Source organism: Panicum virgatum, chromosome 9K (genome assembly GCF_016808335.1).
Source record: "Panicum virgatum strain AP13 chromosome 9K, P.virgatum_v5, whole genome shotgun sequence".
Taxonomy (NCBI): domain Eukaryota; kingdom Viridiplantae; phylum Streptophyta; class Magnoliopsida; order Poales; family Poaceae; genus Panicum; species Panicum virgatum.
Genome location: NC_053144.1, coordinates 62264665 through 62278296, shown reverse-complemented (window position 1 = coordinate 62278296; position 13632 = coordinate 62264665). Strand labels below are relative to the sequence as shown.

At 48.3% G+C, this 13632-nt stretch overlaps 1 protein-coding gene across 1 annotated transcript; it reads right to left on the bottom strand.

Moving 5' to 3' along the window:
- Positions 1-8214: 8214 nt before the first annotated feature.
- On the bottom strand, positions 8215-10999 carry LOC120646784 (GTP-binding protein At2g22870-like). The gene is made up of 5 exons (XM_039923245.1): positions 10436-10999; positions 9693-9762; positions 8901-9063; positions 8496-8747; positions 8215-8425 (listed from the first exon to the last, which is right to left on the bottom strand). Exons 1-4 carry the CDS (start codon positions 10905-10907, stop codon positions 8529-8531), a joined length of 924 nt encoding a protein of 307 aa, XP_039779179.1. The 5' UTR covers positions 10908-10999; the 3' UTR covers positions 8215-8425; positions 8496-8528.
- Between the last annotated feature and the right edge of the window lie 2633 nt (positions 11000-13632).

Genomic DNA, 13632 nt, shown 5'->3' with positions numbered 1-13632 from the left:
TATTCTGTCCTGGTAGTCCTGGTTTTCTCATTTCTCAATTCTCAATGCTGCTCGCAACAGTTTACTTCCTCTTTGTCATTCTTTCTGTAACTAAGGGTGTGTTTAGTTCGCGAAAAGTTTGCGAAAAAGTTGTTATAGCATGTTTCGGCTTTATTTGGCAACTATTGTCCAACCATGGAATAATTAGTCTCAAAAGATCCGTCTCGTCATTTATAACTAAACTGTGCAATTAATTATATTTTTTAACTACATTTAATACTCCATGCATGTATCGTAAGATTCGATGTGATGTGCGTCAGTGAAAAATTTTAGGAACTTTCCGCGGAACTAAACACAGCCTAAAGTTCTATCTCGAGTTGCAGCATGTGATTTAATTCAACTGTTGTCCCATTGTGTTGTTTAGTTGTTTAAACCTTTTGCTTTGCCAAGTTGCCATAACTGCATACCAGGCAATTCTCTCTTTAGAGATCAGTTCCTACTTAATTTAGAAGTTCAGTATTGCATCTGTTGCAGATGCAGCAGGGATTAAATTCTGCATAATGACTGAAGTTGGGTCCAATTGAACATCTCGTTGAAATTTAGTACCTCTGTTACATAGTGCTCCAGTGACCTGGATTTATTTCGGAAAGGACCAATGCCCTGGATTATTATGCAGTATTCATGTCCTTGCCTGCCCTCATTCTACCTGCATGTTGGGAAAGCAGGTCTTATATTTCACATCAGGCTGTCCACCATCAGGATGTCTGTATTTTAGCCCCCTGCTTTTCCACTCTAGTCAGGGTTAATCCCGACCGGTCCGGTCAAACCGCCGCCCTCCGATCGCGGTTTACCGGATCGGTTTGATCGAAAACCGGTGAAAACCGGTTGAATTCAAATCCAAATTCAAAATCACATGTGTAATCGGTTTGGACCGGTATACTGATCGGTTTGACTGGTTTAACCGGTTTGAATTCAAATCCAAATTCAAAATCGTATGTGTAACCAGTTTGGAACGGTATGCTGGCCGGTTTGACCGGTTTATCAAGTGGGCCTAAGCCTTAATGAGCCGTCTTATTTTTTCTTTTCTTTTTTGGTTTAACTTTAAATGCCCGAAAAATATGTTAAACGAACGATTTTTTGAGAAAATTTGATACCATTAGATTCGTCGCACCTTGAAGTATTTTTAGAAATTTTTCATTATTTTGAATTCAAATTTGAATTTTGAATTTGAGCCGGACCGGACCGGTTTGTAAACCCTGCTCCTAGTCAGCGAGACCAAATAAAGCCGGGGGGCGTCAGGCTTTGCTTTCCGCGGCCAAAACTTTGCAAAGCATCCAAACTTTCTATCACATCGAAAATATAGCAAATGATTCATGCATGGAGTACTAAATGTAGATAAATAAAAAAACTAATTGCATAGCTTTGATGTACGTTGCGAGACGAATTTTTTGAGCCTAGTTAGCCTATAATAGAATAATATTTATCACAAACAAACGAAAAGTGCTACAGTATACTACAGTGTCTGTTGTGATTTTTTCTACTAGTTTTTCGCGGATGTAAACACACCCAGCGGATCGATCAGACGCCATTCGCCAGAGAGGCGCTGCAGCTCCTACTGCTTTAGACGAGCTTGCAGCAGTAGCGTCGCCGGAGGTGGCCGGGTATGTAGGGTGAGGACTGATAGGTAGTCCCGCGCTGGTGAATGAATGGTGATGGCCGGCTTGACCGGGGAAGCGAACGGAACGAAGCAGCCGCCGCCGTCCTGCTTGCTTTCCGAGATCCACGACGCGACGTCTCCGTGTCCCACGCGAGCGCGCACCGGCCCCGCTGCCGGGCGGCACGCCCCCACCCCACCCCCCGCCCGCGCGCACGTACAAGCTGTCCCTTTTCTCGCGCGCACCCAAGGCCAAGCCCAAGCCAGCTCGGACACGCGCGCGGGCGACGACCGGAGCAAGACCGGCCCGGCCAACCATGTGGCGGCCCGGGGTGGGGGCAGAGGCGCAAGAGCTCGAGCGGTTGGGTTTGGGAGTGCGAGGGACACACACACACTGCCACACTGGCGATGGCGAGTGGCAACGCTGGAGAGGAGCTGGAGCAGGACCACGAGCGCGTGCGCCGATCGGGGCCAATTGATTGGCATGTTCGTGGGGTGCCGGAGCCGAGCCAGGGGCTCACGGTGCGAGCGCAATCTGGACGGGCACCGATCGATTCATCGTTGGGTCTCGGGTGCGGTTGGAGCCTTCATGCTCGCGCCCAGGCACGCGCGCGCTCGTTGCCCCAGCAGCGGTTCCGAGGGGACAAGAAAGTGTTGGGTCGATCGCGTCTCGGTGGAGGTCGCGGCGCCGGATGGTGGACGGATCGCTGTACGCACACACCGAGAACGTGCTGCTGCGTGGTCTCGTCCTCCGCCTCGCTAGCGTGGTGCCCCGGCTACAGGTAGCCCGCCACCGCCAAGGCTCAACCTGACGAATGGAACTGTGCGTTGGCCGGGTTGCGAGTAGGGAGCAGAGCGGAGGGGGACCCTACTGGCGGGCGGCGGCCCCTCCTGCTGCACCGGCTCCTGCTGCTGCGTCACTATCGGCGGATGCTCCATTTTCAATAAATACTGTAGCATTACTGTTGCAAATTATGGATTAAATAGGCTCATTAGATTCGTCTCGCGATTTACAGCCCATCCATACAAAAAAATTTGTAAATAGACTTCATTTAGTACTCCATGCATATGTCCAAACATTCGATGTAACTTTTTTTTGCGTTTACGGGATTTACGGGTTGTGATCTAAATAGGGCCTCAGACACTTTAGAGCGAAACCTCTGGACCGGCTCTGGACGAAAAAAAAGGAAAAAGTCTATATCACCCCCTTATCTATAGGGGGTGGACTATATAACCCCCCAATTATGAAACGGTCTATATCAACCCTGAACTTTCCAAAACCGGTCAAATTACCCCCTAAATCAGTTTTGAAAAATCATAATAAATCACAGAAAAATTATAAAATAAAAAATCAAATTATGTTAGACTCCAAATGAGTAGATGTACACAATGGATATATAATATGGTATGCTTTAGTTCAATTTTTTACAGCTATGAAGAAAAACATAGATCTAAAGCTACAATAAAAAAATATACTAAAGCATACTATATTATATGTTCATTATGTAGATCTACTCATTTGGAGTCCAACATAATTAGATTTTCCATTTTATAATTTTTATGTGATTTACTATGATTTTTTAAAATTATTTTAAGTGGTAATTTGACCGGTTTTGAAAAGTTCAAAGGATGATATAGACCATTTCATAGTTTAGAGGGTTATGTAGTTCAACCCTCATAGGTGAGGGGGTGATATAGACTTTTTCCGATGAAAAAATATGGCGTTTTAAAAATCTCGATCCTCTGCCCTGCCGGCGCCTCCTCCATCAGCCGGCGCCTTTGCGACTTTGTTACCGTACCGCAACGAAAAGAGAAGAAAGAAACAACACGCGGTGAAAGTGAAACCCAGCCAGCTTCCGCCTGATGGCAGTACGTTTACCGCGCAGATCATGAGGTGATGAAATGGAAACCTGGAAACGAACCGCGACCCTTGTGCTTGACGCCATGAACATGAGGACCCCAAGCAAAGCGGCGCGAGCAGAAGAACCAGCCGGGAATACGCCGCATGCTTTGGAGTTTGGAGTAGGTCGTACGTATCATGGCATGTACGTCAGGGGAAGGTGCCGGCGGATGAAGCGTGGACGCCTCGTGTATCTTTTGCGTAGGGCTTGAGCGAGTGGGGAGTGGCCAGGCCATCCAAGGCCGTGTTTGATTATAACAGTAAATTTTTTGCGAAAAACGAATTTTGTATGCATAGAGTACTAAATATAGTTTATTTGTAAAACTTTTTTAGAAATAGATATAACTTTGCGAGCTGAATCTAATGAGCCTAATTAATATATAATTAGATACAATAATGCTATAGTGACCATACTCTAATTATCATCAAATTATACGGGCAAAGACTTCATTAGGTACAATATTACTACAGTACCCATGGTTGTGGAGGTACTTTTGTAATTAGATTTAATTTAATATATCTAATTAGTGATTAAAAATTGCAAAAAGTTTCCATTAAAACTTTTTCACTCCTGACCAAACACAGCCCAAGCCCACGCCAAACTCTGCTCGGCCGCATGCGGCCCGGCCGGCGCGCGCCAGAGCACAGGACAGCGGCAGCCGGCAGGCGACAGGAGGCAGGGGCGGGCCGATCAATCGGTCGACGCAGGCAACCAGGCACACAGCGAGCGATATCCGCATGCAGCGGCGGGGCTGCAGAGGCGGCTGCAATGATCGTCGACTCATGCGTCGCTGCGCCCGTGGACTTTGGCGTCGACCAGAGCCAAATCATTTCCTGAGCCGCTCCTACGTCTTGGCCTCTGCCTACGTACTTTCTCGTTGTGTCGTTGGTTGAGACTGTCTGCAATCGTCATACTCTAAATTTATTTTCTAAACAGAATATTTTGTCATAGTCATCAATATTCTCTTATCTATATTCAATTTCTTCGCACCCATCTCTTCTCTATATCACTCTCAATACTAAATACCAGTTGGTGCGGCTCATATGTCATTATTTTATTTTTTCTCTCTCTCTCCACCCTCCTTCCTACCTCACTCTCTCTCCGGGCAACGCGCTCCTTTCATCCCTCACCGGCGGCGAGCGGGACTAGGGATGGCAACGGGTACACGGAACCCGAAACCCGATCGGTTTTTGCTCCATTAGGGTGTGGGCATAGACTAAATTCTATACCCGCGGGTTTCTTAATGGGATAAACTTCATACCCGTCGGGTTTGCGGGTGCGGGTTTGTTCTCCAAGTACCCAAACCCGCAAACCCGTGGGCACAATAAACCCGACTACATATAACCTAAAATACTAATGTCATAAGGCCTTGTATCAAAATAAGGTCCAATAACATGCTAATAGAGACTTAGACTCATGTACTTTCATTCCCATCGATGATTACATACTCATAGACTCATTTGCTATAATGCATTGTGTATTTGTTTATGCTTTCTATTAAATTTTGTTGCCTCTTCTATCGGGTACGGGAAACCCGCGGGTAAAAAACCCGCACGGTACGGGTACGGGCATGAGATCATACCCACGACGGGTATGAGTTTTTTAACGGGTACGATTTTACCCTGCCGGGTGCGGGTTTAGGTTAGTGATACCCGACGGGTTTCTACCCGTTGCCATCCCTAAGCGGGACGGAGGCCGCGGCCGCAGCAGGGCCGCCGTGGTGGGGCGGAGGTAGTGGGCTGGAGGCCTTCTTGGCTCCTCGAGCCCCGCGGCCTCCATAGCGGGCCTCCCCGAGCTCCCCCCACGGCGCGGCGGAGCGAGGCGGCTCCCCTGCAGTAGCGTCGCGGAGGGCACGCGGGGGCGAGGCGGCGTGCGACAGCGCGCGCAAGGCGAGGCGGGCCGCGGCTGACCGAGGCCCCTCCCCTGCAGCAGCGCCGCGAGCGAGGCGAGGCGAGGCGGAGGCGCGCGCAGCGCCGCGGCCATGGCGAGGTGGAGTCCGCGCCAGCGCCGCGGGGTGCCATGGCGAGGCCGGGTCCGCGACGCGCCGAGGAGGCCCGTCATCGCCCCCACGATTCGATCCGCACTGGGAAGCTGCTGCCTGGCCTTTGCCCAGCGCGTCGAGGTAGCACCGCGCCGGCGAGGGAGCGTGGCGGGGCTCGGCGTCCAGTGGTGGCGCGGTGCGGCTCCCCTCCTCTCTCGCGGGGCCATGCCGGCAGCGGCCGGATCCGCGAAGGTCCGGCGGCGGCGGCGGCCCGCGCGAGGCCGTGGCGGAGGCGCGGCACAGCGGGGCCTCCCTCCCCGACCCCTCCCTCCCTGGACCCGCTGCCTGCTCACCCTCTTCCGCTCCGGCTCGAGCTCGGCGCGGCCAGCTCCGGTGTGGGCGAGCACGGCCCGCGGCGCGGCGATCTGGGCTGCCCCTACCGTGCGACCACGCCGCGCCCCCGCACCTGCGGTGCCTTCCTCCTCCCGCCCCCTCCCATGGCGCGTGGGCTCCGAGCTCCGGCCGCGTGGCCATGGCGTCGAGCTCGGGCGGGAGGACGGCGTGCAGTTGGGGATGACTGCGGGAAAGACGAGGGGCCCGCGCACGTCAATTTGCAGAGTCGTCCGTACCGCGCCACGGCTGCCACGCGGGAGCTTAACCTCCATTTTCCATAGCCGATTAGCGCGCCCCGCCGCAGAAAAAAAAAAACACAAAAGGCGCTCAAACGGGGTAGCGCGCGGCTTACAGTAGCCTCTGCGGACAGCCTGATGCGAGTTGTCACTCGATCATGGGTCACCGGCGTGGTGCCGGCCCTGGAGCTGGCGGTTGGACTAGCCTAGCCCTCTGACGCCACGGTTCATCTGTGCCTAGTCCAATCGGTGTGATGTGCTAGTCACATTTTATTGGCGAAAAATTTATGAGAAACACTCGTCACCTCTGACGCCCTGTTCGTTTTACCTGTAAACGCAAATTTTTTTTTGCATGGAAATCTTGCAAATTTGAAGTACTAAATGAAGTCTATTTACAAAACTTTTTGCACAGATAGGTTGTAAATCGCGAGACGAATTTAATGATGCTAATTAATCCATGATTAAGCAATAATTAGTGGGTGGTTACTGTAGCATCAATGTTGCAAATCATGGATTAAGTAGGCTCATTAGATTCGTCTCGCGATTTACAGCCCAACTATGCAAAAAGTTTTGTAAATAGGCTTCATTTAGTAATTCAAATTAGTAAGATTCCTTTTCACTTTAATGTGTTTATGATTTTTTTTTGCATTTACGGGTGAGAACTAAACACGTGGCAACCGGCAAATGTGACCTGAACCCTCTTCAACAACACACCACACGCATTCTTTGCTGCTCTTGTTTGTTAATCTAGCAGCTTTGTCGGGTTGTGCTTTGACCTTGTTGCCGGTTGCCACGTGTACTATACTCCTGTACTGTACCTCGGTTCCGAAACGGGCGAGAGGCGTGTTTGTACAGCGACACGTACGATACGGCTGTGGTAAAGCTCAAACTACCACCGGCACGAAGACACAAGATCCCATATTTTCCTCGCGATACGGCTGTGGTAAAGCTCAAACTACTACGCTGAAGTCTGAAGGGTGAAGGCGATGCCTCCGCGCGATAAATGCCCCCTGCCCGCCGTGCCCCGCAGCGAGGCCATTAAGCTTTTGCCGCGCGACAATTTACTGTACTTCCATCGCCGGCGACCGTATTGGTGGGCACCCTGGTACGGGTACGCCGCTGCGGTGGTCGTCGGCTCGTCGTGTGGCAAAGCTAGCCGCTCCTGGAGGAAGGCAGAGAGCGACTGCGCGAGACGGAGGAGCCCAGCGCGGGCGGGGACGGAGCGGGAGGGGGTGGGGGCGCGCGCGCCAGGCCAGGCCCGGCCGTCAGCAGCGCACCTGCGGCTGCCCCTACGGCCAGCGGCAGCGGGACATGGCCGGCGTTTACTGACCCGCGCTCGCAAACAAGGCTTGCCAGTTTGGAGTCCAGATCGCGCGCAGGCCAGGGCCACCCACGCCCCGGCGGCCTCCGCCGGGCGGTCGGACCGGAGCGGCCTGCCGCTCGCGCTGCGTTCGACACGGCGGCACCGCGCAGGCAGGGAGCGGCAGCGCGGCACGGCGGCCGAAAGTGAGGCACGGCCATGCGTCGCTCACTTTCTGGTTTCGCTGCCCGGCTCCCCCGGCGGGACCGAGCTAACGGCGTGCACGTCGCCGGTCAGAGAGGGAGAGGCGATCAGTTCCCCCGCCCGTGGCGAGGACCCCAGGCCGGCCGACATGTATACGTCACCACCGGTGCCAGGGAACCGGCCGAGATTTATCGGATCGCTTTGCGGCCGTGCTCGCAGCGCTCCCCACCAGGCGTGCAGTGCAAATACCCCAGCCCCAGCAGCAGTTTGTCGGGCAATAAAATGTGTGCTCGCAAGGGTTTCAGCTTCATGACTTCGGGGCTCATTGAATGTGCACAGTGTATTGAATTCTCTCGAGTGCCCCCATAAATGTGTAATTCCAGATCGGACATTTATGGAGGTAGTACATGCAGGAACCATAAGGTAAGGGCTTCACTTAGGCCTTGTTTAGTCCCTTCAAAATTCCAAAATTTTACAAGATTCTCCGTCACATCAAATTTTTTAACATATGCATTAAGTATTAAATATAGTTAAATAAAATAACTAATTACACAGTTTGTCTATAATTTGCGAAACGAATCTTTTAAGCCTAGTTAACCCATAGTAGGACATTAATTATCAAATACAAACGAAAGTGCTACAGTACTTTACATTCAAAAGTTTACGTATCTAAACAAGGCCTTACTACACAGGATGGATGGGATGGATCATGGATGAAACAGAAATCAGAGGAAGCGGCATACTCGCTATACATCTTAAGGCCAAAATTTAGAAGTTAAACTGAACAACAAGCCCCGAGAGAAGCCGAGATCCATCTGCGCAAGGTCATGGCATGTGATCTACTGTTGTTGCTACTGGTGGTTGATCTATGCAGCTCTACCTAGACTGCTTCGTTGTCCCAGTAGTTCCTCAGTTGCGACATGTGGAGGAGCAGCCCATCCCGGCCTAATCCGGTAACGCTGCTCGTCATGATCCATGGTGGTGGATCTGGATACAGCCCGCTGATTGTTTCCTGGAACACCTTGATGTTCTCATCAGGCCGCCCCCCTTTACCTTTCTTTACTTTGTCGCACTTGGTGAACACAAAGGTTAATCCGATCTGCAACAGCAGCACAGACAATTAGTGAGAATACAGACAGAGATCATCATTATAGACATATTTAGCATCAGCACAGGAAACAAGAACTCCAAGCATTAAGTTCAGAAAAAGCAGATAGAAAAATACTGTCAGTGAAGGAATATAACACCTTACATTGTTACGACCAAGCCAATTAGCACAGTCAAGATCAATTTTCTGTGGTGGGATACTGGCATCGATAAGGAGCAGTACACCAACCAAGGTATCTCTGTTCAAGAAGTACCCCTTGGTAAATGAAGACCAGTCCATTCGAGCTGATTGGGACGCAGCTGCAAATCTGATTTAGGAAGATTGTCATGTAGGATGTACCTGCCACTACATTCTCAGAGACACCCGTATATGCAAAGAAAAATGCTAGCCAATATAAATATCATTAACCAGTAAGAACTGAGATTATGTTGTATCTAGTGTCATTAAAAAAAAGAAACTGTAATGGGCTTCAGAAGAAGATAAATGTCTCAGGACTCAATGTCATGTCTCTTTGTTTTCATATTAGAAGTTTGAATGTGAATGGATTGCACCTAGTAACCTACTATCCTACTTGTAGGCATGTTAAATTAAGCATAGTTATAAAAATGCAGCATAAAAAAAATGTATGCATGAACAACTGTTGGATGCAAAAGTTCTGAAACAATATTTCCATCAGAGAAGTGGTGACTATCAAATTGCTGAATGTCTGCCAAAATTCAAGTGCGGGGCATATCAATCTTCACCAGATGTAAGAAAGACAGAGAAAAATACTCCTATTCTGGAACATAAAAACTAAGTCAACACTGAAAGTTGACTTCCTATACTTAGATCAACCAGGTATCTTGTTTTCTCTTAAACACAACCAGATATCTTGTTTTCTCTTAAACACAACCAGATAACTAGTTCATCTATAGTGGATGAAATGAGTGAACATACCCATAACCAGGCAAATCGACAAGGTACCAACTCTTGTTAACCAAAAAGTGATTAATTGTCTGGGTCTTCCCTGCAGAATAAATATGATTCAGAACCCATGATGATATATAAGAAATGGAGTACATGTTTCAACATAAGGCAAGATGACATGCCTGATCAAAGTTTATCAGGCATGAAAGTAAGTTCAATAGGTTTAATAAATGAGAACAAGGAGATAACGTAGTAGATATGAAATTGGCAAAATCAAAGTGCCATCTACACTAAAACCCTCCTAAGCAAAACAATAAAACATGCTAATTGCAAATCCAATCACTGCTTCTGAAAAGTACACAGAGAGCTTCATCTGTTTTAATGACAGATGTATCAACTATTAGATGAGCTTCATCGAGCCTGCAGAAATCAATATTCAAGTTCAAAATTCCAAATCATAATAAACTATTTGACCAAGTCCAATAACAGTTCTCGGCAATCGATGGTGGTAACCATTTACCAATAATCATTTTAACCATTTTAGCACAAATCCAAAATGTGCTAAATATGATCTGAATTTTACTCTAGGACTACTATTGTTACAAGATTATTTTCCTAGTCTATTACAAAACCTCATAACCATTTACACACTGATAATCTGCTTGAGGGCTAAACTGGAAAGAGCATATCTAACTCGAGGCCACTTCTAATATTGGGGATCCCCTAATATTGAAGGAAGCAGAAAAATAAACTGTAAAGCCCGTTTGTCTCACCGGGCTTCTTCGAGGTCAGCGCAGCTTCCTTGCGACGGGTGAGGGCGTTGATAAGCGAGGACTTGCCGACATTGGACCGGCCGAGGACGGCGAACTCGGGGCGGTCGTCCTTGGGGCAGTCCCGGGCGCGGGCGCTGCTCTTGACGAACTCGGCCTCCTTCACCCTGGCGTCCCCCGCGTAGGGCCCCACCACGATGTTCGACCCCGGTATGACCATGTCCGCGGTCACCGCCGCGTCCCGCTCCACCCCGGGCGGCAGGAACAGCGCCGTCTTCACAACCTCCCTGGGCGGCGGCGCGACCTTCCTGGCATTCTTGCGCGGTGCAGCCGGCGCCGGCGCCGCATCGCCAGCGGATGCGGTCCCCGCGGCCTCTGCGGCCGCCGAGAGCGTGCGCCGGGAGGGGACGCAGGCGCGGGTAAGCGGCGGCGGAGCGAGGGCTCGGAGGAGGGAGGGGCGCGGGCGGAGGAGCATAGCAGGCAGCGGCTGGAGCGCGCGCGAGGTGTTCGACGGAGTGGCGGATGAGGAGGCGGCGAGGCGCTGGATGGTGGCTGCGGCAGGCAGCCGCCGTGGACTCTGCTGTAGTTTTGGGCTAATGATTTGGAGGATATGGGCCCAGTGGAGAGATAAATAATTGGGCCCTTTTCGTTGTCAGGCCTATTACGGACTAGGCCTGGAAAGACAGAGCACCCACCCTCCACCCCCGCAAATGTTAGTAGTCGCTCGGTCTACTGGCAGTCAAATCATCGCACAAGACTCAATAACTACTTTTTGTTTTGGGACAAAATTTTTTTTATTCCCGAACAAATCTTTTGTATTGCTAGAATAATTAAAAAATTATTTCGGAATAAAATAAATTTATTCTAGAACAAATTTGACTACAGGCCAGTTTGAGCCCAACAACATAAAATTTATAGTGGGTGACAAATCTGCTGGGCTTAGCGCCCGCAGGCCCCCCCTGCGGGGTGGTCAAAACGGTTTTTGGGCTCAATCTTGCGATTACGGACCCAGAAAACTTCAGGAGAAATAAAAAGAGAGTACCGGATCCAGAGAGTAATCGTTGCCTACTGAATGTTTGCTGATGTCTGGGTAGGTGTAAACAACTTTTTTCAGCCATCAGGTTAGGTTGTTAGGTTTGTGATGAGTGGGCATCAAGTTCTGACTTCATTCAGGGCCAAAATACAAATGACTACTCTGCTCAAAGACAATGGCCACAAAGAAAAAGAAAATAAGGTCAGCGACTACATTGACCTCTGGGCTAAAACAGTACGTTCTCGGCCAACAATGAATGATATTTGCAACTGTTCTGAAATGAAATAGATTAGGTATGAGTTTTATGGAAAGAAATTAGGTATAGTTTCTTTTTTGAAACAGATTAGGTATGAGTTGCTGTACCACGAATCTAAAACTCCAACTTGATGATCCCAAACTTTGTGCGTCTCGACACCCTCAGTAGCCCAGTGCAGTCAGGCCAAATAGTGAAAATTCTTTTTTTTTGAAGAAATAAATAGTCAAAATTCTTCAACTGACTGAAGAATGGTGACTTGTGCTGTGCAGCTGATAGGTGGTTAGATTATCTGGAATGGCATCAACTGCCAGTTAGGGTGTGTTTAGTTAGCGAAAAGGTTCGCGAAATTTTTATTGTAGCGTGTTTCGGTATTATTTGACAATTATTGTCCAACTATAGAGTAATTAGTTTCAAAAGATTCATCTCGACATTTACAAACAAATTGAACAAATAGTTATATTTTTTAAATATATTTAATACTCCATACATGTATTATAAAATTCGATGTGACGCGCGTCAGTGAAAATTTTTGAAAACTTTTCGCGGAAGTAAACACAGCCTCAGTCAAAAAGAAAAACTACTCCCTGCAGAGCGATCAGAGACCGAACGACTCTTCAGACCGGCTATAAATACCACATGCACGACAGAGTTGACCAGGCAGCCTGACTGGTATCGTGCACGTTCAGATTCAACCACCGTGACAGGTTCGTCATCAATTGGTTGCGTCGAGAAGGTCCTCCGGACCGGACGGAGCGGAATGAAAAGTCGACGGGTTATAATTCCCGGTTGTTGAGCCTGCCGGACGATCAGTGCTGGCCTCGATCTGAACGGTTGGACGAACAACGCAGCAGGCTGCTTGATCGATCGATCTGTCGAGTTGGCTAACCAACAATTAGCCTGGCTAACCGCTGTCCTCCATGCGATGCATGCGATGCTTTTAATCAACTTAGAGTGGCGTACACAGGTTCACCACAAATATACTTTTCGATCGGTGGACAGTCTTTCTGTCATCAAGACTTAATCATCTGGTTGTACTTAGATAGCTTTCTTCTATTTATTTTTCAGAGGGTATAGCTTTCTTTTAGACCTGAAGATAAGATAACTTACTTCACACAAAACTAAAAGGGCAGCGATATAATCAGCGAATCTGTATGACCTCGATTCACTCCTTGAGTCTTAAAGAATCAAGAACGGCAATGAGGAATGATGTGCGGCGTTCTCAAGTTCTCACTATGGAAGGGCCACAATGAGGTCAAGGCCGTGTTTAGTTACAAAAATCAAAATTCCAAAAAAATTTTCCGGCACTTGCATGGAGACTTAAATCTAGACGAAATAAAAAACACATTGCGACTGCTGTCTGTAAATGGCGAGACGAATCTAATGAACCTAATTAGGCTGTAATTAGATGATAAATTGCTACAGTAATGCTACAGTAAATAACCTCTAATGATGGATTACTTAGTCTCGTTAGATTCGTCTCGTGATTTACAGACGAGTTCTGTAATTATTTTTATAATTAGTCTATGTTTAGTACTTCAAATGTAGAAATATGTCTTTTCAAAAACTTTACCACGCGCAACTAAACACGGCCCAAGTGTGCTTGATGAACTTGAACTTTGGCACCTCACATCAGCTTGTTTTGGCACTACTGATGATTTTTTTTCATACAGTCTAGAGTCTACAGCATGATAGTCTCAACTATGAAATATGAATTATTCATTGATTGGGGGAACATGCAAGATACATACATTTGTTGTTGTTCATGTTTTTTAGTCTCTGATTTAGATGTCACTACGTGAGAAAAAAAAGCTAATTTGTCAGCTTGTACTAAACGACATATATTTTAAAACTGAGGGAGTATTTGCTAGACATTAAAGTAATTATCTGGTAGGAACCAAACTGAATGACATG